The sequence below is a fragment of the Leptopilina boulardi genome, unplaced genomic scaffold (assembly GCF_019393585.1).
Source record: "Leptopilina boulardi isolate dan_hultmark-lab unplaced genomic scaffold, ZJU_Lbou_2.1 LbouV2_244, whole genome shotgun sequence".
Classification (NCBI taxonomy): Eukaryota; Metazoa; Arthropoda; class Insecta; order Hymenoptera; family Figitidae; genus Leptopilina; species Leptopilina boulardi.
The window spans coordinates 669,815-693,314 of record NW_026137801.1 but is presented as its reverse complement, the minus strand read 5'-3'; the positions used below and the strand labels follow the sequence as shown (position 1 = coordinate 693,314).

The following is a 23,500-nucleotide window of genomic DNA, read 5'->3' as shown; positions in this document are numbered from 1 at the left end:
ACTTTAAAAATGTTGAATTTAGAAATTTTGTCATGAGAAAAAAAAGTTTCAGTTTCTCATCGACTTTTAAGTCTTTGTATAAGTTTCATTTGTATCTCACTACAAAATGATTCGTACGAAAATCGTTTAGAATTCGTAATAAATCGTAATTTGTACGGTTTAATTCGGAAAAACGGATAGAGAATTAATAAAAAAAATATTCCATACGGAAATTCAACATTTTTTTAATTCAGGTTCAATTTTCTATACGAATTCCGCAGGTTTTTTTTTTGAAAGGAATTACGCTCGTAATTTTTACTATAAATTTTTCCTTTTAAATTCGACCACTTTTCTGTAGGAATTTCTTTCGATATTTGTGCGAATTACTAATGAATTTTTAAAATAATTTCCTTCTTTTAATTCCGTTAGAAATTCGATAGGAATTCCGCACATAATATTTCTTGTAAAATTTCCGTGTGAAATATTTTTTTATCAATTCTGTATCTCTTTTTTTTAAACAAGACCGTAGCAGGAATTGACAGCAAAGGAAAACAAATTACATCTAAAACATATGATATAGTTTAAATTAAGGAAAATATTTATTTTTTTTGTTCACATAACTTTGAAGAAATATATCTTATTGAAATCATCTTTTTAACAAGGAAACTTTAAATATGAAAATGATTTATATAGAAAAAAATATAATTAAGTGAAGGTGTCTCTAATATCCACACTAGAGATTATATTTGGATTTCTGAACTGAAAATTCTTTAATAGTATTTTTATTTTGAAAACATTTCATTGTTAAGTCTCGATTTTCTCGTTTAATGAGAAAATTTTCTGATAAAATGCTACTATCTTCGGTACATCTATAATACAAAAGATCAAATTGTTTAGCTTTTTCTAATTTTCAATATTATATGTATTGAAAAGTAAATATACTTACAAGAAATCGAAAAGATAATTAAAAGCGTTTTGGCCATAAACATTTTTTCCTTTTTCCTTACAAGATTTCTCTTTCTTTTCTATAGTCTTTAATTCGTTTTTTTCTTTTTTAATTAGATTACGACGTTCATCTATGGTTATCAAAAGATTTTTCGAATCCTGAAATAATATAAATTATTGTGGAAAACATTTCTTAAATAACAATAGATGTAAGTAGTTAATCTGTTTTTCTTATTTGTAGACCAGATTTTATAAAGTGGAATTTACTTACAAAAGAATTTTTTTTTAACAAAATTTATATGCAACGGAATTTTCACAGATATTTATTTTTAAGTTAGAAGAATTTTCAAGATTTTAATTTATAAAAATTTTAGACAGGAATCTAGCGTAAAAATAAATGTTTAAAAATTATTCAAAACTAATTTTTTTTGTTTATGTCCTGCTTTATCATATGAAAATTCTATAAATAAATCGATTAGTTATTTTTTACACTATAAAAAGCGAAATAAATTTCATTTTATCCCAAAAAGTCGAAAAAGTACATTCTGAGGCCTGTTGAATTAGTATCAATTTATTAATTCCAGTTTATAAAATTTTGCTGAATAAAAATTATTTCAATTATAAAATTCGTTTCACTGGAAATTTGAACTACATAATGAAATTACGGAAATAATGAAATAATGAACTTATGAACCGTATTATGTGAGAGAATATTTTTGACCAATAGAGACTAAAATTTAAAAACTTCATGTTGATTTCAACTTTAAGCACTAAATCCCTGACATTTACAGGTTTTCCATTACTAAATAAAATTTCCATGACAATTCCAGTTTTTTCAGGTCTGTGGAAACCCTGTAAAGAATAATCTGAAATTTGTATGTAAACTATCCGCAAACATTACGCAACAATCTGGGTTCATTACTCTGAAAAATCTGAATCCGAAATGTGTCCATAATAATCTGAAATCTATACATGAAAAATCCGGTATTAGTCCATATTAATTCGAATTTAATCTGGTAAAAAATCGTAATCCGAAATGAGCTTGTAAAAATTCAGAATTAATATATACAAAATCAGCAATCAGTTCACGCAAGAATCTTAATCAGAAAGGAGTTGGAAATAATCGAAAAATCTGTATGTAACGAATCCGAATTCAATCAGGTCAAAAACATTAATTAAAAACCTGTTTGTACAAATCTGGTATTTCTCTGCAATAATGATGACTTTTGACATACAAATTTCGAACTTTTACAGTCTCATTTTGGATTAAGATGTTAGATCAGATTAGAAACGAATTGTTACTGACTAATAACGGATTTTTCACATAAAAATTCCGGACTTACTTCAGATTAAGTTTGTTGATCGACCCTAATCCTACCACAAGATCTCTTACAGTTGAGAGCAGTCTCAAGTTCTATAAGAACCGTTCACTGTTGGCGTAGAAGACATGTTGCTGACGTAACGAATACTTTGTCTCCCGATGAACTGCCTCATTTATATTATGTGTTATTATTTCATTTTGAATTAAATTTTTTTCACTTTGACCTTCTGATTAATGGTCAGAACCTATTTTGGTTAAAATTCAGGAATTCGAAATTAATCCGAAACAGTCAGGTTTCTGTCATGCAGAATTAGTCCGAAATTAGTATTATTTGTGTTTTATAAACATTTAAACCAACTGATAAAAAAAATGACTGACTTTTTCTCTTGCTTATATGTATATCTTTTTCAAAATAAGTCAAAATCATGTCAAACTATTTGATTGGTATCTTGAAACCTTACTAAAATAAACAAAACAAAAAAAATTTGTAATCGGTTCATTGATTGAAATGAGACATGTACTTAAAGTTTAAACAATAAAATTTTACAGGAGAACACTTATAAAAACATTTGCAGTTAACCTGAAGCCTTGTAAATATTTTATTGAATACTTGACGAACGGTGTGAAGTATTTTTGGGCCTGAATTATGATCAACCTTTCGTATGAATATCACTTTCGAAAGGCGAATCATTGACACCAACTCATCTTTCAATCGCTCACTGAATACCATTTATCCATTCTTAAAATTTAATCGGACTAAAAGAAAAATTAAACATTTCTACCATTTAGTGTCAAGCATTCAGTATTTTTACCTCGAGTGATATACTTTTCACCGTTTTAGATTTATAGAGAATGGGAGACGGATAGACAACCCAGTCTAAGCTTTCATCGTATAAAATATGTGTTAATTTAATTACTTACGTAGTAATGATAAAAATTGAAGAACTTCTTCTCGAACTTCCTTTTCTGTTCTTTAATTTCTAATCTGCAAAGAGATTTTACATTGAATAAGATATATTAATTATTAATATTTAAAAACATAACGACAACTGCTCTATTGAATAGGGGAGAGTGGGACAAAACCGGGTACCCCCTGTTTTCAATGATAGGTATTTCCAATTGTGTCACCCTTTATCTTTTATATTACAACCAACATCATTTTATTGATATAACCACTTTATAAAAATTTATTTATTATATTTTATGCGACTTTTAAATTTTAGGTCAAAAGAAAATCGATTTTTTATCGACAGTAAATCACTTATAAAACTTTTTGTGTCGATATATTCGTTTCGGCAAGTATAACATCTTTTTCAGCATTTATTTACGAGTAACTTTCATTAAAAGTAATTGTTAACTTATTAACAATAAGCTGAGAATTTTACATTTTGTTAAAAAATGCAGTGCGGGGCAAAACCGGGTACCAAACGGTGGGGCAAAACCGGATATATTTAAATACATTACACTATGCATATTTAAATTTCTCTTAAAAGAATCGACATCTATATTTCGAGATCGATATATCAATTATTTACTATATCGATAAATAAACGATAAAAAATTAATAAAAATATGAAAAATTTCGTTTTAAAAGATTTAACTGCTGTTATTCATTATTACTATAATATATTTTGATTAAATTTATTGAATATTAATTATTTTATATAATTTAAGTGATATATAATAATAATTGAATAAAAAGTTAAAGAATATTCCATGATTTATATATTTTCTTGATAGTACCCGGTTTTGCCCCACCATCGGGACAAAACCGGGTACTTTGCATTTTTTTAAAAAACCTTGTTTAAATTAATCAACAAATTTTTTTGATGCCATCGACCTTATTTTCTCATTCTCTAATGTTTAAGGAAGAATTATCAACGAGACTTGAACTAATTTGTTCAACAGATTCTTCGTAAACCGAGAATTACAAAAAGGTACCTTGTTTTACCCCACTCTACCCTACGAGTAATGTTAGAAAGTACAGATTTTTAATGTTTTCTGGTTTTATATTCAAATTATTCTGCTAAATCAATTGGTAAAACTTCAAGAACGAAGTTTTATTAAAAATTCATGATTTTTTGTGTAATGTGATTTGATAAAACAAATTAATATGATTCATTATAGCCTGCGATAAGTGTAGAAAATCAAATACCAAATTTTAATTTTTTCAAATTAGCATGTGTCAAAATGCGCACAAAAACAAAATGTCTTATAAACGAATTATCATAAATCAAATTAACAGAATTTTGACATTTTTTAACATTTTACAAATGACAAATTGTATTTAGAAGAATCTTTATGGAGTAAGAATATTTATAAGGCAGAAATTCTTTTAAAGATAAATTTCATTTTTACGAAATTTCAATCAGCAAAATTATTAGTTAACAAAAATTCTATGTAATAAATATTTTATACTTAAAATTTTTCATTTACAACCAACTGTTTATATTGGAAAATTTCCATTTCAACAAAATCTCAATTGACGGAATTTTTAAAATAAATTTTTATTTATGTGATTTGTATAGTTCCCCGACCACTGGCAAGAGAAGGTGGACCAACTTTGGACCGACCAAAAATTCGCACCTGAGATTACACAAATATTACCCAAAATATTCCTTTTAGAAAAAATCAAAGAATGGAAACTTTTAGTTCCTACATCGCAGTATTTTCGGAAAACATAAATTTTGAATTAAAATTTTTGTTAAGTTGCTTTCCTGTCGCCTAATTGTATATTTATCTTGTTTTATAATTATGTATATAGAATTCTTACGTGTTTTTATTTAATAATTGTTTTTTCGAATTTTTGGCATATCCTATGCCCTCTTTGTAACTGTCTGCCATTGTCGAATCATTAGCCATCGTTTTATTGGTTGAATTTATTTTTGCTAATGTATCATTTTCCTTTTTGTTTAATTTCCAATTACTTTTAAAAACTTGTAAACTTCGCACATTGTATTTCGTTAATAAGTTATCTTCATTATTAATTGACTTACGAAGATCAAGAACCTGAAAATAAAAATTAGGTTGCAACGATTTATTCATAATGTTGTATCCAAATACCAAGAGCTATGAAAAATCAACAATTTTTTAAACTTTCGACCGCCATATTGGATCCGATATTTTTAATTTTTGAAATTTGACAACAGATTCGTAATAAAGCGACCTTAAAAATCTTCAATTACCAAGTATTATGAAAAAGTTAAAAATATAAAAGATATTTCATCATTTTCCATTTAAGGGTTGTTTTTACGCTTAAAAAAATCATAAACGCTTTGATCTAGCAAAATTTCCAGACACAGGTATTTTTGGCCCTTCTTTCCGAAAATGATTTTCTGACCTGCGGCATTTCATTGTCATTTCTTATGTGAAATTTGCTCCTTAACTTGAATATGAAGACCCTTTAAGGACCAAATGTACAAAAATTTTGCCTAAAGTTTGGCAATATTTTAAACCAACTAAACGCGTTAAGAAAAAATTCGCAATATACGTATCTTATGGTCCAGGAACCGCTCATTCAAGTGGTGCATCTAAAAAAAACGTAAATTTAAAATTAAACAAATTACAGATAATTATTTATAAAAAAACATGAATTTTCAAGGATTTTTTTTTACTTAAGAATTTTCAACCTTTGACATGGTGGCATAGATTTAAAAAAAAACTAAATGTCTAAATAATATTGTTAATTAAAGTAGAGATTTTAATAACAAATACGCATCTATTGTCAAATAATTTAAAAACTCATCGGATCCACTCGAAAATCGTTACTCGGGGATTTCGGGATCGCTGATTACGAATCTGAAATCGATTTTCAAAAAATCAAAATGGCGGTTCCAATATGGCGGACGACAAAATTAAAAATTCATCGGATTCACTCAAAAATCTTTACTCAGGGGTTTTTTGGGGGTCGCTGATTAAGAATCCGAGGTCAAATTTTAAAAAATTTTATTATTCAAGATGGCAGATCCAATATGGCGGACGAAAATTTTGAATTTTTGAAAATCGATTTCAGATTCGTAATCAGCGACCCCGAAAATCTCCGAGTAACGATTTTCGAGTGAATCCGATGAGTTTTAAAATTATTTGACAATAGCTGCGTATTTGTTATTAAAATCTCAACTTTAATTAACAATATTATTTAGACATTTAGTTTTTTTTAAATCTATGCCACCATGTCAAAGGTTGAACATTTTTGACGCGATATTTGTACCTCGGGAAGCTATTTTGAAATGGTACATTGCCCAAAAAAATTCTTAACTAAACAAAAATCCTTGAAAATTCATGTTTTTTTATAAATAATTATCTGTAATTTGTTTAATTTTAAATTTACGTTTTTTTTAGATGCACCACTTGAATGAGCGGTTCCTGGACCATAAGATACGTATATTGCGAATTTTTTCTTAACGCGTTTAGTTGGTTTAAAATATTGCCAAACTTTAGGCAAAATTTTTGTACATTTGGTCCTTAAAGGGTTAAGAAAGTAAAGCAGTATTCGATATAGCAAAATTACAACTTTTTGAGTTTCAAAAAAGTGGTTTCACTAATTGAGGGGCTGTGTACAATAACAACCGCTACGCTCGACCGGTCGTTTTCGAGCGAATCAAGCGGGTCAAAAAGTGTAAAAATTTTGAACTAAATATTCAATTTTTTAAATCATATTGCCTTATATAAAATAAACAAGGAGGGGGTCCTTTATGTTTATTTCATAAACATTATGCTTCGTCATTGTGTGAAGCAAAAAATTCGCTTCCTCGTGAAGGAAGCAATGAATTTGTCCAATTCAATTGATTGATTTAAAAAACTTCGAGTTAAAAATGTTTTAAATTAATTAAATTTTTTGAAAAATAAAGAAAATTTTAATTAATTTTGAGTGTAACATAAACTTTATATATACGAATCGATTCGTTTTAATGCAAGGAATACAATTATTTTATTCATCAACTTGAATTTTAAAAAAACACAAAATTTTTTAGCTAAAATATGAATTTTCGATTTTTCAATTTTTATCAATTCTCAAATTTTTAATCAAATCTATATACTTTATATATACCAACCAATTCGTTTCAATGCAGGGAATAAAATTATTTCATATATAAACATGAATTTAAATAAACACATAATTTTTTAGCCAAAATGAGAATTTTTGATTTTTTAACTTTCATTAATTCTTTAAATTTCAATCAAATCTATACTTTATATATATCAATCGATTCATCTTAACATAATAAGAAGACGATTATATTATATATTACCTTAAATTTTTTGATTTAAAAATTTTTTCAATTAAAAAAAAATTTTTGGAAAAAAGACGATAACATTTTTTTTTTGGGGTATTTTTAAAAATCCTCTCGTCATTTTTGAGAGATTAATGTGTTAAATAAGCCTACCAAATTTTACCCAAATCCATTAAAACCTGTTAAAGATATCGTGTTCACAAAAACTATCCACACACACATACACACATACATACATCCGGACAATTGATCAGGATCTCATATAACATGTTTCTATATAGAGGAAAATTTGTTTTCACCATTTTTAAAAATTTTATAAACGAAAGGACTACATAGCTTCCTCCACGAGGAAGCAAAAAGTGCAATTTTTTTCTTAATGAATTGTTCTTCTATATTTTTTTTAACAAAAATGCAAAAAAAACTCCAATAATTTCTTTTTCAAATTTAATTGATTTTTCAAACATAAATCATTGTATCTCCGATAATTATTAATTAATTTAATTCAAACTGGATAAATACACGTATTAGAGTCTACTTAAGCTAATGAAATTATAAAAAGGTTTTAAAAAACTTTTATTGTTTAATTATTTTTAAATGTAAATTGAGAGTGGTCGGTAATAAGGTTTTCCAAGTTTCTATGACAAAAAGTCTACAAGGAGTTTTAAAATTGTAAAAATTTCTCATGAGACATTTGCTTAATACTATTCAAGGAAGTTTTCTGGAAATTTTCAAATCGTTTAATAAAAAGATTTTTGAAAAATTAAATTTTAATAAAAATCATGATTTATTTTTCAAAAATTAATTTAATTTGAAAAGGAAATTTTTCAAGTTTTTCGCATTTATTGAGAAAAATATTAGACTTCCTAAAAATTAATAATGATAAAAGTTGTGCTTTTTTATTTTCTATAAGGTAATGTATTTTAACCCTAGACAGCATATAAAAGGCTTATACGTAGAAGCACAACTGGGGTAGAAAACCACCCCAATATTGGTTTGTTGATAGAATAATCATATTTAACGCAAAACAACTTTATCATAAATAATTTTCTTCCTTTTTTATAAAAAAGAAAATAGCGTTTTTTGATTTTTGATAGGATTAAAAATATGGCCAAAAATTACAAAAACCACAACAAAAAACACAAAATCTGCAAAAAATACAGAAATTTGAATTTTTTCTAGGGTGGTTTTCTACCCCAGATGTGCTTTCTAGGGTTAAAAATTAAATCATGGAAGTGCAATTTATAAATACCATGTGAATAAATCAAAAATATTATTATTTTAAAAAAAGGGTTGCTACAGAAGCCATGACTTTAGAGGAATTTCCAGGTTCTCTTTTTAACATTAAAATATGTAATATTATTTAGACATTATTAAGTTTTATATATATTTTTTATTATTCTTGGGAATGAGTCAAAAATTCAGAATGTTCGCCTAATGAAAAAAAATTTAAGAAAAAAATTTTTCTTTTGGATTTCTAATTTCCAGTTTTTTTCTGACTGATACCAAAGTTCAAAATCAATAGTAAAACATTAAAATTTTTATAAAATAGGGTGAAAGCAACTCCAATTATGTTTAAATATGAAAATTATTCATTTCAACACTTTTATGTTTTCCTTCTTTTTTCTAAACATATAGCTAATTTTTTTTATACCCCATTAAAATCCATATTCGACATGACGCGTTCGAACTCCTGAAAACCACTTTTAAGAGCTGGGAGGCACCACCTTTATCTTGAGTCTTTTAAATTTAATGATGACAGGAAGTAATATTTTTTTCTTACATAATTTGGGTCCTGAAACCATACAGAATGGTAAAGAAAATAAAAAATTTAATTTTTGACCATTTTAGAATTTTTATTTTTTGAAAAAATCAAAATTTTAAAAAATCCAAACGAGAGATTCTGAAGAATCATTAAGAAAGTGTGGAAAAAAATTGTTGATGAAAAATAGTGGAAATTGTATAAGAAGATATGTATTTAAAATATTATTATTTTTTTTTAACTTTTAATTTCTAAAATGGTCAAAAATAATTTTTTTTTACCATCCTGTATGTTTTTAGGACCCAAATGATACAGGAAAAAAATAACTTCCTGAGATCATTAAATTTTATAAGACTCAAAATAAAGGTGGTGCCTCCCCTTAATATATATTAATAAATTTTTTAAATCGTTAAAGTTTTTATGACTTTATATTACTCAATTTTCAAAGAAAAAGTTTTTTTTTAAATATTAAGTGGAATAAAATTCCAGGGACGTTTTTAAATTTCTATGTCTTTTACAGATTTTCCAGACCTTTTTTGAAAATCCCTGACCCTTTTCCAGGTTTTCCAGATCCTGTGCAACCCTGTATTAAATATTTGCCTTTGGTAATTTTTTTTTCAAAATTCGGCGTGGAGACATTCTCCTGCATTCCCTACTTCCCACTTAGGCTTCCATATGGTTTCCCACATAGGAATTCATTTGCGAAACCACATAGGATTCCATATAAAAACGTATACAGTAATACCCCGGACTTACGCGATAGGTGGGACCGAGCGACAACCGTGTAAGTCCAATTCGCGTAAATCGGGGTTTAAGTTTTCATATAAAATAAATACAATAATTTAGAATTTAGAAGAAATATGTTTAACAAAATATCAAGTAAGAAAACTATTAAAATTTTTATGAATAAAAACAACGTAAAAAACAACAATAAATTTTTATTAATTAATTACGAGTTAATTCGCGCGGCTATAAAAAAACCGCGTATCTCCGAATTCGCGTAAAACGGGGTAGCGTAAGTCGGGCTTTTACTGTACGTATTTAGAACAGGAATTCGAATAAAGGTTTTATCATGAATCCCATTCGTATAATAAATCCTATGGTCGAGGGGAACAAGAGTGTGAGCGAGAAAGAAAATTCACATTTTTCTTCTCGCTTAAACTCATGCTGCCCCTTGCCCCGTCTTCCCGCAGGCAGGCGAGCTGTGACCGCGTCTTTATAATGGAGCCCGATTGTACACGTTTGACGATTATTTTAACATAAGCAGTTATTGCAATCATTTACAGCTTAAGGATCGTTCATAAATTACGTAGCCAGGGTCCGAAACAAGACCAGGTCAGAATTTCTTTTTTAAAGAATTTTTAATTAATAAATTTTTTATCTGGTAGAATTCTTAAAACGCTGAATTTTTATTTTTTCGAAATTGTAAATGGCCGAACATACAATCAACAGAAAGATTTCGGCGCGATTTTTAAAATCCACCAATCACGATTTTCTTGACAATTTTTGATTGGTGAATTTTAAACATCGCGCCGAAATTTTTCTGTCGATTGTTTTTTAGGTCATTTGCATTTTCGGACAAATAAAAATTCGGTGTTTTAAGAATTCTGTACAATATAAAAATTCGATACATAAAAATTTTGTTAAGGAAAAATTGATTTAAAAAGAAATTCTGTCAAATACGTAAATTCGAAAAATGAAAATTCGTCTAAAAAATAATTATTTCTAATAAAATTCTTTAAAATTGTCATATTGTTTTTTATTTTTGAGATAAACTCAAAAAACTGCTCAGAAAGAAAAATAAAATCAAAAAGTTAAAAAATATTTGAATGACACTGAGCTAGTGTAATTCTATATATTTTTTGCCACTGAATCCGAATCCAAAGTCAGAATTGTTAGATTCGCTCAAAGTTTTGAGATAACTGCAAAAAACTCAAAAAACTTAAAATCAGTGTTTTGGAATTATCATCAAAATTTGAGCCAATCTGGCAATTCTGCGATTTCGAATTCGGATTCAGCAGGAAAAAACAAACAGAAATACACTAACGTAGTGTTTCGGCAAAAACAAATAATATGTGCACCTAATTCAGGATTTTTATCAGTTTTTGGCGATTAGCTCAAAGAAATTTTTTTTGCCGAAACACTACGATAGTGCATTTTCATATATTTTTTCACGCTGAATCCGAATTCGAAATCAGAACTAACAGATTGGCTCAAATTTTAAAGATAATTCCAAAAAATTGATTTTGAGATTTTTGAGTTTTTTGTTACTTGAGTTTTTTGCAATTATCTCAAAAATTTGAGCGAATCTAACAATTCTGACTATGGATTCAGATTCTTTTAATTTTTTGATTTTATTTTTCTTTCTGAGCAGTTTTTTGAGTTTATTTCAAAAATAAAAAACAATCTGACAATTTTGTCTTCGGATTCGGATTCAACGAGAAAAAATACATGCGGAAAAAGACTAGTGTAGTGTCTCGTCCAAACAGCTTTTTATTTTTTGTGTGCCTGTCTTATGTTCTAAAAATCATTAGTTAGAATTTTCATTTTATGGAATTTCATTTGTTATAATTATTTTTAAGCCGAATTTTTATTTGTTCGAATTAGTATTTTGCAAAATTTTCATCAAAACAATTTTCTATATTACAGAATTTTTATATAACCGTAAACTCACTTCACAGAATTTTTATTTGCTCGAATTTTTATTTAAATTAATAGACATTTTAAAGAATTTTTATTGAGTAGAATTTCATTGCATAGAATTTTCATTTTATTCTTTCAGATGAATTTTCATTTGTTCGATTTATTATTTGATATAATTTTCATATAACCGATTTTTCATACTACAGAATTTTTACTTAACCGAAAAATCCATAAAATGAAAATTCTAACTAATGATTTTTAAAACATAATCATGAGTCCCAATTTTAACTTAAGATTTTTATGGAATAATTATGAGCCCCTTTTTCGAAGATATATATGTGACGCGTCGCGAAGAAAGGGACCTTAGAAGAAAAAAAAACGCAAAATTTCGAACAATGTTTTAGACAACAGTTGTAGGACTCAAAAAAACACATTTTATGCCCTATACCACGGTGAGCTTGGATGATGTTCAACCCAAAAGTTAATGAACATCGACATTTTCTTTTTGATATTCTTTGTGGAGTTCTTCTGGTTATTTTAAGACCAAAATGAAAATAATCGATGGAAGGAAATTAAAATTATCTTGATTTTTAACTTTTTTAATAGTGATTTTAAATGATTTATGAAAAAAAATTTTATTTAAATTTTTTTCTTAATGCAAAACATGTATTTTGATGTTAATAAAGAATTTCTAGTCGATTAAAATATTTTAAAATATTAATTTTTTTAAAAATTGATGAAAAACATGGCTTCTTTACGATTTTTTGAAAGTAAAACTTCTATTATGCATTTCACACTAAAATCGTAAAGAATTGAATTAATGTACATAAAATTTTCTGTAAAACAAAACAAAATAGAAAGAAAAGGTTCACTTTCATGTCAAATAACAAAATTCGAAATAAACAATTATTTGTGACTGTGATTGTTATATTATGTATTAGTTTTTATGGTGTTTTATGGTTTTTTTTGGATTTGTCTCGAAAAATAATTACTTTTGATAAAAAATGTATAGGACATAAAATGTGTGTTTTTTGAAACCTACAACTTTTGTCTAAATCATTTTTCGAAATTTTCGTTTTTTACGAATTAATCGTAAAAAACCATGATTTTATGGTACTTTTCTTTCATTATTATACAAGAGCGCTATTTTAATAATTTTTTTTGTCAAAAACGATAAAGCTCGATGAGATTTACGCAGAACATTTAAATTGGTCCCGCAACATTTTCTTCTAATTCTTGACAATTTTTAATAACGATTCTAGATTAATTTAAAAAAATACTTAAAGGCAAATATTCTATTTTTTAAAATTCATATACTCCTGGTTGATAAACATTTGATTTTTCACATACATTTTTGAAAATTTCATTGAAAATAAATTAGCACAGAATGTTTTATTTTGAATATATTACTTTTTTTAATTTACCTTTTTATAACCTGAATCAAGTTCCGATTCGGTACTTCCAATCACTAAATGTGCTTCGTTATTCATAGTTAATTTTAAACCTTTTTTTTTTGCAAAATCTGTGATACAATAAGAATAACCAAGAAAGAATATTCGTATAAAATAGAATAAAAACAATTTAACACATGAAATCAGAGATAGAAAGGATTGTATGTTCCATCACGCGTAAAGGCCTTCGCACAATAGTCCGCTAAAGTGATTACTCTCCATTGTCCCCACTCTCGCCAAAGTTCCCACTGCCATTTGTCATAATTTTCGTCAACTACCGCACCCTGCTCTAGTGAAAATTTAGTAACTTTATAGTAACTTTTAATTTTAACAATAAATCACTAAAGTTTCACTAGAGCAGAGTGCGGCAGTTGACGAGAATTATGACAAATATGTAACGAGTGAGGACAATGGAAACCAGCCACCATGTGCGCATTGTTACGAGCAAAATTGCATATTTAACGCGCAAGCGTCAATTTTGCTCTTTGATTCGCGGATTAAACTTTAGTTAAATTCTTTAAGAAGAAAGCGGGATGTTTAAATAAAGACAATTGAATTACCGTTTGAAACGGTGGAAAAACCTAACGAGAATAAAAGACCAATTAATAATTAATTGATATTAACTAATTATTGATCGATTAAACTCGAGAGGAAACCTTAACTAAATTTATTAAAAGTCTTAGAAAATACATAAACGTCCGATAGGAGTAAGCTTATTATTATATATATATATATATGTGACGCTCCACGAGAAAAGGGACCTAACGCGACAAAAAATTAATTTCCAGTTTTATATGCGAATCGATAGTATTTGAGTTGCTCTTTCATATAGAAATGTCAAAAATAATATTTTTCTAATTACTTTTTTTGTAATAAAGCTTTAAACATGACCATGTCTTCTTTTTCTTCTTCTTCTTGTTTAAATGGCCTCTTGTAGAAACAAATAGCCAGTACTAAATAATATTTCGGTAAATATACGTAGTTGCGTAGAGATGATTCCTCCAAACAGAATAGTTATATAGCAAGGTTAAATATACGTAGTTACGTAGAGATGATTCATCCAAACAGAATAGTTATAAAGCAAGGTTGTTGCTCAATAGGAAAGCTGTTGACTGTTTGATATCAGGTTGTCCAGTAGATTGGTAACTCATGCGCCGTTATAGGCAGTTACTGTATTGCAGCACTTCTGTATGAGAGGATAGAGAACTGCGCGGGAAATTTGAATTGAAAGGAGAAATTCAATTTTATGGGGTCAAATTGTGCAATTAAAAAAAAGAAAAAACTGCATAACTACTAATAAATCAAAATTAACAGCTTAATTAAAAATTTAAAGAGTAATTTTATTTTCTTTAAAATTTAACAATTTATGTATAAATGTATGTATGTTTCTGTTTCTAATAAAAATCTTTTCCTCTTTCTTCCGCTCTCCCTCGCACCACCCTCTATTAATTTCTCCTCTTTATTTTTCATTATTTATCCATTTATTTCCATCCCCCCTTCCCTCTCACATCTTATTTACTTATTTCTCTCCCTTACTCCCTCCCTCTAGGTTATTAACTTTAATTTAACATGATTAAGATTGTGAAACTTATAGTCGAACTGAAAGTAAATAAAAGTTATTTAAATTTACAATTAAATGGAACCATTAACTTGGGCGAAAAACTTCCCAATTTCATTAGTGGAATTTAAGTCAGGATTAAATATTAAATCATCTAAAACAAAATTATCAGGATTGAAGTGAGTAAGTCTCTGATTTAAAAATGAAAAAAAGCTGGTCTGTCTGGAGAAAGACGTGGGCAGAAGCTCAAAAGATGGTGGAGATCTTTAAATTCAATACCGCATTCACAGCCCAAGGAGAGCGTCCATCCCAGTCTAGCATAATGTTCGCCAGTACGTATATGTGACGATCTCAATCTATTAATGATATTAAAATATTTCCTAGGGGCATCGATGCTCTGAAACCAAGGCCGTGTAGACTTATAATTCACCCTATTAAAATACTGATTACGTACGGAACGATTATCGGAAAAAGGCCAGAGGTAACTCTGCCCTTGAATATAATCTCTTTTCACGATCTTGAAGAGATCCCCAGGAGGAGCCCCCAAAAAGTTGCCATAAGGGTAGTTCAGGGAGTTTTTGGCACATCTATCCGCTTTTTCATTTCCTTTGATCCCTATGTGGGCTGCAATCCATAAAAAACACACACAATCTCCCCTATTAGTAAGATCAGTTATAGTTTTGATAATTTTAACAATCAAAGGGTGAGGATTCGGACTACTAAAGCAGTCACGAATGTCACACAAAGAACTACGAGAATCTGTTACTGGTCAAAGTTACTTCTCGAAGCCTGTTTTAAGGCGGATGAAATGGCGTAATGCTCACAGGAATCACTAGACATCAAACCGCTGAGTCTGACTCCAAATTCCATGTTAATAAGAGGTATGACAAAACTTGAGCCAGATCGGTTATAAACAGGATCGTGTGATCCATCCGTAAAAATTCTAACATAATCCCGAAACCTAAAATGACACAATTCCTCAAACACACAGAGTTCGAGTCAATAGCACTTCTAAGTTCACAACCAGAATCCAAGTCGATCAAGAGCGGTTTAGTGAGCTCGTCCCAGGTAAGGTCAAAAGAAGAGGGTTTCTTTTGGCGACCACACTTACTGAGAATCTCAGAAATATCTCTGTATGAATTGAGCAACAAGGATTTGAGAAGAAATTTCTTTTCGCCTCTACGTGCCGGAGCTTCCGATCTCTCGCGCAATAATTTCAATTTAGGTATAAGAGGATTAGTAAACCATGAAAAATTTCTAATCAAATGATTCCTACTCAGAAATGCTCTTCTAAGAGATAAAGGAGGCTCGTCAGTTTCTGATAATAAAATACTAGTAGGAGTAGATCTCATACAGCCAAGGATAACCCTTAATGCCGCAAACTAAATCCTATCTAATATAGCCAAATTGGTCTTACTGGCTAAGCCAAAAAATTGACAACCCCACTCTAAATGTGATCTTATCAGACCCTATACACCATGAGCATAGAGAGAGGGTTAGCTCCCCATGAAATTTTTGCCATTGCTCTTAAAATGTTGATCGCTTTCGCTGCTTTAAGAGCAATTTCTTTAATATGCCTGTTCCAAGTCAGACGTCGATCCAGATGTATACCTAGATAGATAAGATCCTCCTGAAGATCAATCCTAACCTCTCTCATCATAATATGTGCATTCAAGAACTTATTATTAGACTTCGAAAAAACAGCTAGTTGAGATTTAACAGGAGCAATAGAGAGACCTATATTAAATAGCCAAGGGGTCAAATCTTCAATTGTGTCACTCAAAATTCCGATAGCCTTCGAGACATCCTTCGATCTAACATATAAAAGTAAGTCGTCAGCGTACATTAACCTTGTTGGATGTCCGTAACGAACAATGATACGCAATCATTAGTAGAGCGACTCTTTCTGAAACCGTACTTGAATATTGGTATTCCATTTGCTGATTCAACGAAGTGCTCCAGTCTTTTAAGGATTATGCGTTCAAAAAGTGTACATACTACGGACGTAAACGATATTGGACAGTATCCTTTACCGTTGGGTTTGGGAATGAATACCACTCTCGTATTCTTCCATTCATTCGGATATGAAGCATTAATAAAAAATGTATTAAACAGACTTAATAAAAGTTTGCGAGCGGATAACGGTAGTTTTTTTAGTATGGAGTTTGTAATGGAATCCATTCCGGGAGAACCATCTTTTTTGTTGCTCGATAAAGCCGAAAGAAACTCCTTCACTGAGAAAGGACCATTAAGAGGATCATCATTATTTCCCTCAGTCAAAAGTGGGAGTCGGACAGGAGGGAGATGTTCCTGGACAAGATCTTTCTGAAGATTAAGAAAAATCTCAGAATTAGGATCATTCCCAATGTTTGTCCGAAGAGGTTGAGAGGCAGTGGCAAATGCCTTAACTTTGGACCAAATTTTTCTCGAGCCCATTGAGAGATTAATCGAATAACAAAAATCTACAAAGGATTTCTTTTTTTTGTCACGTAAAAACCATTTGACCTCGTTGTTAACCTCTCTAAACCTAGACCTCATTTCATCCGATTGATCCAACAGAAGTGCCTTCCTAGCTTCCCGCCTGCGGTTCAGCGCCCCCTCACACTTTTGGTCCCACCAAAGAGGTTTGGATTTCCTTTTGCCTGGCAAAGCAGAGGGGACATAGGCACCACAAGCTAAAAGGCATTCCCTAATGGAATTCAAGAATTCATTATAAATTTCACTAGATCGTTCCGGTACCTCCAGATTATGAGTTAATACTTCTACTCGGGGTTCTATAAGATCTGAAAACGTAGACCAATTAACTTTATTAATGTTAAATCTCTTTGTATTAGATTTCTGCAGTTTGGGAGAAATATCAAAAGAGGCCGTGAACAAAAAATGGTCCGACGTAAAAGTATCCTGAATCACATCTACCGACGAAATGCTACGCAGAGAAAAAGAAACAAAGATTAGGTCCAAGTTACCTTCTATTTTACCCTCACTGCTAATGAATGTGGGATCGCAATCCTTGAGCGGGACCAGATCAGCGTCTCCAATTGCATCACCTTTGATTATTTAAATTAGACCCCCCACATCCAAGAGTGAGCATTAAAGTCACCACAAAAAATGACTCGATCCTCTGGAGGATTGCATAAGTAGCAAGAATCTGGATTCTACCCAGGTTAGTAGATATAGAAACACCCACACAGTCCACATATCCAGAAAGAGTCTCAGGAATAGTCATTGGCGTAACATCATATCCCTTTTTAACAAGAATCACCACCGTTCTGATGATTACCCCTGTCCTTCCTAAATGTTAAATAACCCGGCAATTGCCAAACTGAGGTTCGAGTTGTTAAACAAGTTTCAGCAATTGCAAGAAAGTCTAAATCTTGAGTTAATAGCATAGACTCAATCTCAGGTCTTTTATTTAAGACACTATGGGCATTCCAATTACCGAACCTGATAAGTTTAGACCTGGTAGGCATGATTAATCAAATGATATAGTTGATATAATTTAATAATTCTAAAGTCAACCCGAAAAATCGACTGTGTATACAAGCCAAACTCCAAAACGAGAGAGCAAAACAAAGAAAACGAGGCAGAAAAAAATAAGAATTGAAAACAAAAATATTAATAATTAAAATTAAGAATAACAATGGAAAAGAAAGAGCAAGGCAGGATAATAAACAAATCCAAAGCCCTCCCTGGCGGATTTGATTTACCTACATTCGACCCAGCTGGGGCGAATCTAAGTCGAATCTAAGTCGAATTTAGGTAATTATCAAAAAAAAGCTCTAAATTGATGAAAATTTATAAAAATTAGTATTGTGAGGTTAAATGAACATTTATAGAGTTAATTTTTGTAAGAATTTTAATTATTAACGTGATAAATAATAAATAATCACTTTTTTAAACTTATAAGATAAATAATTAAATAAAGTTCAATTCCACTAACATTGAAAAATCCTTCCTAGGATCCATTTCCATCAACCTCATCCGTAGCGTGACCAAGATCATTACGAGTACAGACAGACAAGTTGTCCTGCAGAGCAGAAATAATTGCAGAATTTGATTGGTTAAGATCAATAAGAGCATTTACAACCTGTAGCCTGTCAGTGATTTGATGATCATTAAGCGCCATGAAAATTTCAATCATAGGATCAGGAGCGCGAGGTTTATTTTGATAGGAAACATTTAAAGGAGTAGAAGTTCCTGTTTCATGCGTGGAGAGAGGCAACTGTTGATTTCCCCGCGAATTATGCGGAGAAGGGGAAATTTCATTCCTCTATTGCAGATTATTTACCAGGTCTGGATTTTCGGCATAGAAGGCTAATTTGGCCTCATCTCTATTGAAAATTCCCACATGGGAAACCACATGGAAAACCACATGTAAAATCCCATTCCCATATGGGAAACCACATGGGATCCCATATAAATCCTCATGGGAAATTGGGACAGGAATTGGCATAGGAAAATATCAAAAAATGGTTCCTCATTTCCCATGTTATTTCCTATGTCAAATCCCACGTCAAATATCATGTTAAATACCATGTTAAATACTAATTGAGATCCTTTATCATTTTTTTGAAAAATTTTCCCATGTGAAACCCCACGTCATTTCCCAAGTAAAAACCTTTATCATTTTTTTGAAAAATTTTCCCATGTCATTTCCCATATCATTTCCCATGTGAAATCCTTTATCATTTTTTTGAAAAATTTTCCCATGTCAAATCCTCTTTCGCCTTATCTAAAATACCCACATGGGAAAGCATATGGGAATCCACATGGGACAGCATATGGGAAATGGAATACGATTTCATGTGCATTCTTCCAAATGATAAAACAAATAGATTTAAGCATAGAAAATCATATAAGATTTCTTATAGATTCTGAAATCTCAACCTAAGATTTCACATGGATTTACATATAGGAAACGATATAGGATTTTATTTGGGAATTTTTTAGTTGGCTGCTTTATGCAGGCAGCAGTTTACAAAAAAAATTAATTATTTGATTAAATATCAAATAATAATAATGCAACTCATCTGAAAATAAAAAAAAGTTTACTTTACTTCTGCCTTAGACTCTCATCAGCTTTTATAGTATTCCAGACTGATCTCAACTGTGAGAGAAAATATTTTCAACATCTGGTGGCGAAACAATGAAACTATAATGACGATCAACATCTATATTGAAATTTCCTATGTCATTTCCCATGTCATTTCTTATGTGAAATCCTTTATCATTTTTCTTAAAATTTTTCCATGTCATTTCCCATGTGAAATTTTTTATTATTTTTTCGAAAAATTTTCCCATATCAATTCCCACGTCACACAACATGTCATTTCCCATGTGAAATCCTTCATCGTTTTTTTGACAAATTTTCCAATGTCAAATCCTCTTTCGCCCTATCGAAAATCCCCACATGGTAAAGCATATGGGAATCCACATGGGAAACCATATGGGAATCCACAGAGGAAATGTAATACGATAAAGGATTTCACATGGGAAATGACATGGGGTTTGACGTGGGAATTGATATGGGAAAATATTTCGAAAAAATAATAAAAGATTTCACATGGGAAATGACATAGGAAATGACATTGGAAAATTTTTCGAAAAAATGATAAAAGATTTCACATGCGAAATGACATGGAAAAATTTTACGAAAAATGATAAAGGATTTCACATAAGAAATGACATGGGAAATGACATAGGAAATTTCAATATAGATGTTGATCGTCATTATAGTTTCATTGTTTCGCCACCAGATGTTGAAAATATTTTCTCTCACAGTTGAGATCAGTCTGGAATACTATAAAAGCTGAGAGTCTAAGGCAGAAGTAAAGTAAACTTTTTTTTATTTTCAGATGAGTTGCATTATTATTATTTGATATTTAATCAAATAATTAATTTTTTTTGTAAACTGCTGCCTGCATAAAGCAGCCAACTAAAAAATTCCCAAATAAAATCCTATATCGTTTCCTATATGTAAATCCATGTGAAATCTTAGGTTGAGATTTCAGAATCTATATGAAATCTTATATGATTTCCTATGCTTAAATCTATTTGTTTTTGTTACGAACCGAAAAATATTAATTATAAAAATTATTATTCTTTATGTCCTGGAGGCACCAAGCTGCCGAAATTAAAAATTCCGTTTATTTTTATGGGATCGTGTATCCTATTTTAAAAGAAACTGCCAAGTTACGTTATTCGAAAATTGAATTTAAGGGATAAGACACAATGAAACAATTAAGACCCTTTTATACATTTATTTTATAAAAGAAATCTCGACTTTAAAATGTTGAAATAATACAATAAGATAAGAAGATGGAACGATACATGTTTAAAAACTTACTCTACTGCTTATTATACCATCGCAAGCTAACGAGGGCGAGGCTTCGAGCTGCTTTCCGACGGGCGAAAAAAAATACACACACTTATCAAAGCGCGAAAATGTCATTTGGTAGCGCACAAGAATGCACTTACGGGTCCACCGAATTTAAACAGCGCAGGCACCACACGTGCGGACTGGCCGGTCAAAAAGACAAAAATTCAATAATTTGATTTTATTCAAATTATTGGATTTTTATTAAAGACGACTTCCGTTGGACTTCGTCGGCGTGAAGTATTCATTTTAACTTTACGTCCGTCCAATTTTAATCACTATCTATGTAGTGGATTGTAAAAATTGGAAATCCGACTCACGGACGGGCTTAGTCCCGGCGTCTCAAAATCGTTTTTACGCCTCTGAAGAATTTCAGAGCTGACTCGCGAATGAGAGTTGTACAGCAATTAATTGATTTCCGCGATGCACTTTTATATGAACGTTTAGAGACTTCAGGTGGGAAAATTTTGTGGACTAAGGGTTTTTAACACGTGAACAAGGCGTGAGCTCTGGGCCTGTTACTATGCCAATAATGCTGAGTTTTCGTTTTCTGTTAACAGTTATAGCCAAATATAATAATAGTCACTTAATAAAAATCAAGCATAAATTATTATTGAAAGACTTGTTTTTTTTTCTTTTATTATATATATATTTTTTTTTTTTTTGGATTTATATTATGAATTTTCCTTGTTGGAAAATGTTTTGATTTTGGGTATTTTTATCCCTTTTTCATTTGCGACAATTACAACTTTGATGTTGTGTTGTCGTGGGCATGTAAGATTGTTAGGCCCAGAATACGTAATAAAAAGGGGTGAAGTAAGAAAGGATCGGAAACTGAAGAATTACGTTCATGGAAAAAGCTCATCGCGTAGATTTGTTCTAAATATCATTTCCCATAATTCGTGAGAAGTCCAATTTCTAATGTGGTTTCTACGCCTATCTATACTCATTTAAGACCCGCAAGCAATAATAGTACATGAGTAAAACACTTATTGTCGTTATTTGTAATCATTAGCTTCCATATTTTTATCTTGAGAACGTTAGTCTAAGAGAAAAAGATTCGCTGGTACAATGTATCTCCTTTTCTCTTAGAACGGCTGTTAGGTGAAAAGAGACGCACGCTCTATAGTGAATACAAGCGAGAACACTATGCGGTTGAGAGAGAACGCATCAATAATGTATCAGAGAGAGAAAGATTCCTATGTATAGCATATCTTCTTTCTCACTCGCGCAATGCCGAGGGATGCGCGGGGAGCTTCCACTGACCGCGTTCAGCGGTGGCCCCCACCCGTCGATGCGAAGACATTATTTTAATTTCGAATACTTTAATTTTTTTTTTTTTTTTTTTTTTTTTTAATTAGGTACTTATTTATAACAATAATAATACTAGCAGAATATATTTATCTACACACAAATAGCAACAAAAATAATAATAATAATAATACATACATACAATTGAGAGAGGAGAAAATGATATAAATTATAATTAAAATATATGTTGAGCATTTCCTGAAAATCATTGAAATCATAATAAAATAATTTTAGGTTGCTGGAATTATATTTTCAAGCAGAAAAAAAATAATTTACTGTCGAGGCCCGAGTTCATTTTCGCGCGATAATCAGCTGCTGACGTACTCATTTTACAGCAGTTTTTGGTGCCTTTATAATTATAAATATTATAAAAATAAAATGAATGGAATTAATTAATTTTGAATTTCATTTTAGGACTAAAAATTTAAAAAAAAAAAAATATATGTTACGTACTTGCGTAACAAACCACCGTGGAAATTCCTGTTTTCGTCCCCGAAAACTTGTCGCAATGGAAATGAACTTGGGGTATGACTGAAAATTTCATGTTTTTCAAGAATGCAGAAAAGAATATTATATGTCAAACATTTAATTTGAATTTTAGAAATTATGTTTCGCAGTTTACATATGTATACATTGATTCTTCATAATGATCGGGTTAAATTAAATAAAATAATTATCGTTATATTTGACATATAATTATCTTTATATTTACTATTGATTCTATAATAATAATATATTTTGTAAATATTTACCATTATACAACCAGTTGGAACTATTAAGTATTCTTGTTTTGAAAGATTTGTCTAAGTATATTTAAAAGTTATTATTATTATTTTAAAGTTTTGGAAAATTTAAAAAAAAATTTTTTTTTTTTTTTTTTTTTTAAACAAAATTTTAGAGAAAATGATCAAATCATCCTGTGT

General features: G+C 29.9%; 1 protein-coding gene across 1 annotated transcript; it reads right to left on the bottom strand.

Moving 5' to 3' along the window:
* Positions 1–556: 556 nt before the first annotated feature.
* On the bottom strand, positions 557–13,512 carry LOC127280442 (uncharacterized). Its single transcript, XM_051303414.1, has 5 exons — positions 13,306–13,512; positions 5,019–5,254; positions 3,167–3,230; positions 926–1,083; positions 557–848 (listed from the first exon to the last, which is right to left on the bottom strand). The coding sequence occupies exons 1-5, from the start codon at positions 13,369–13,371 to the stop codon at positions 713–715; spliced, it is 660 nt and encodes a 219-aa protein (XP_051159371.1). The 5' UTR covers positions 13,372–13,512; the 3' UTR covers positions 557–712.
* Between the last annotated feature and the right edge of the window lie 9,988 nt (positions 13,513–23,500).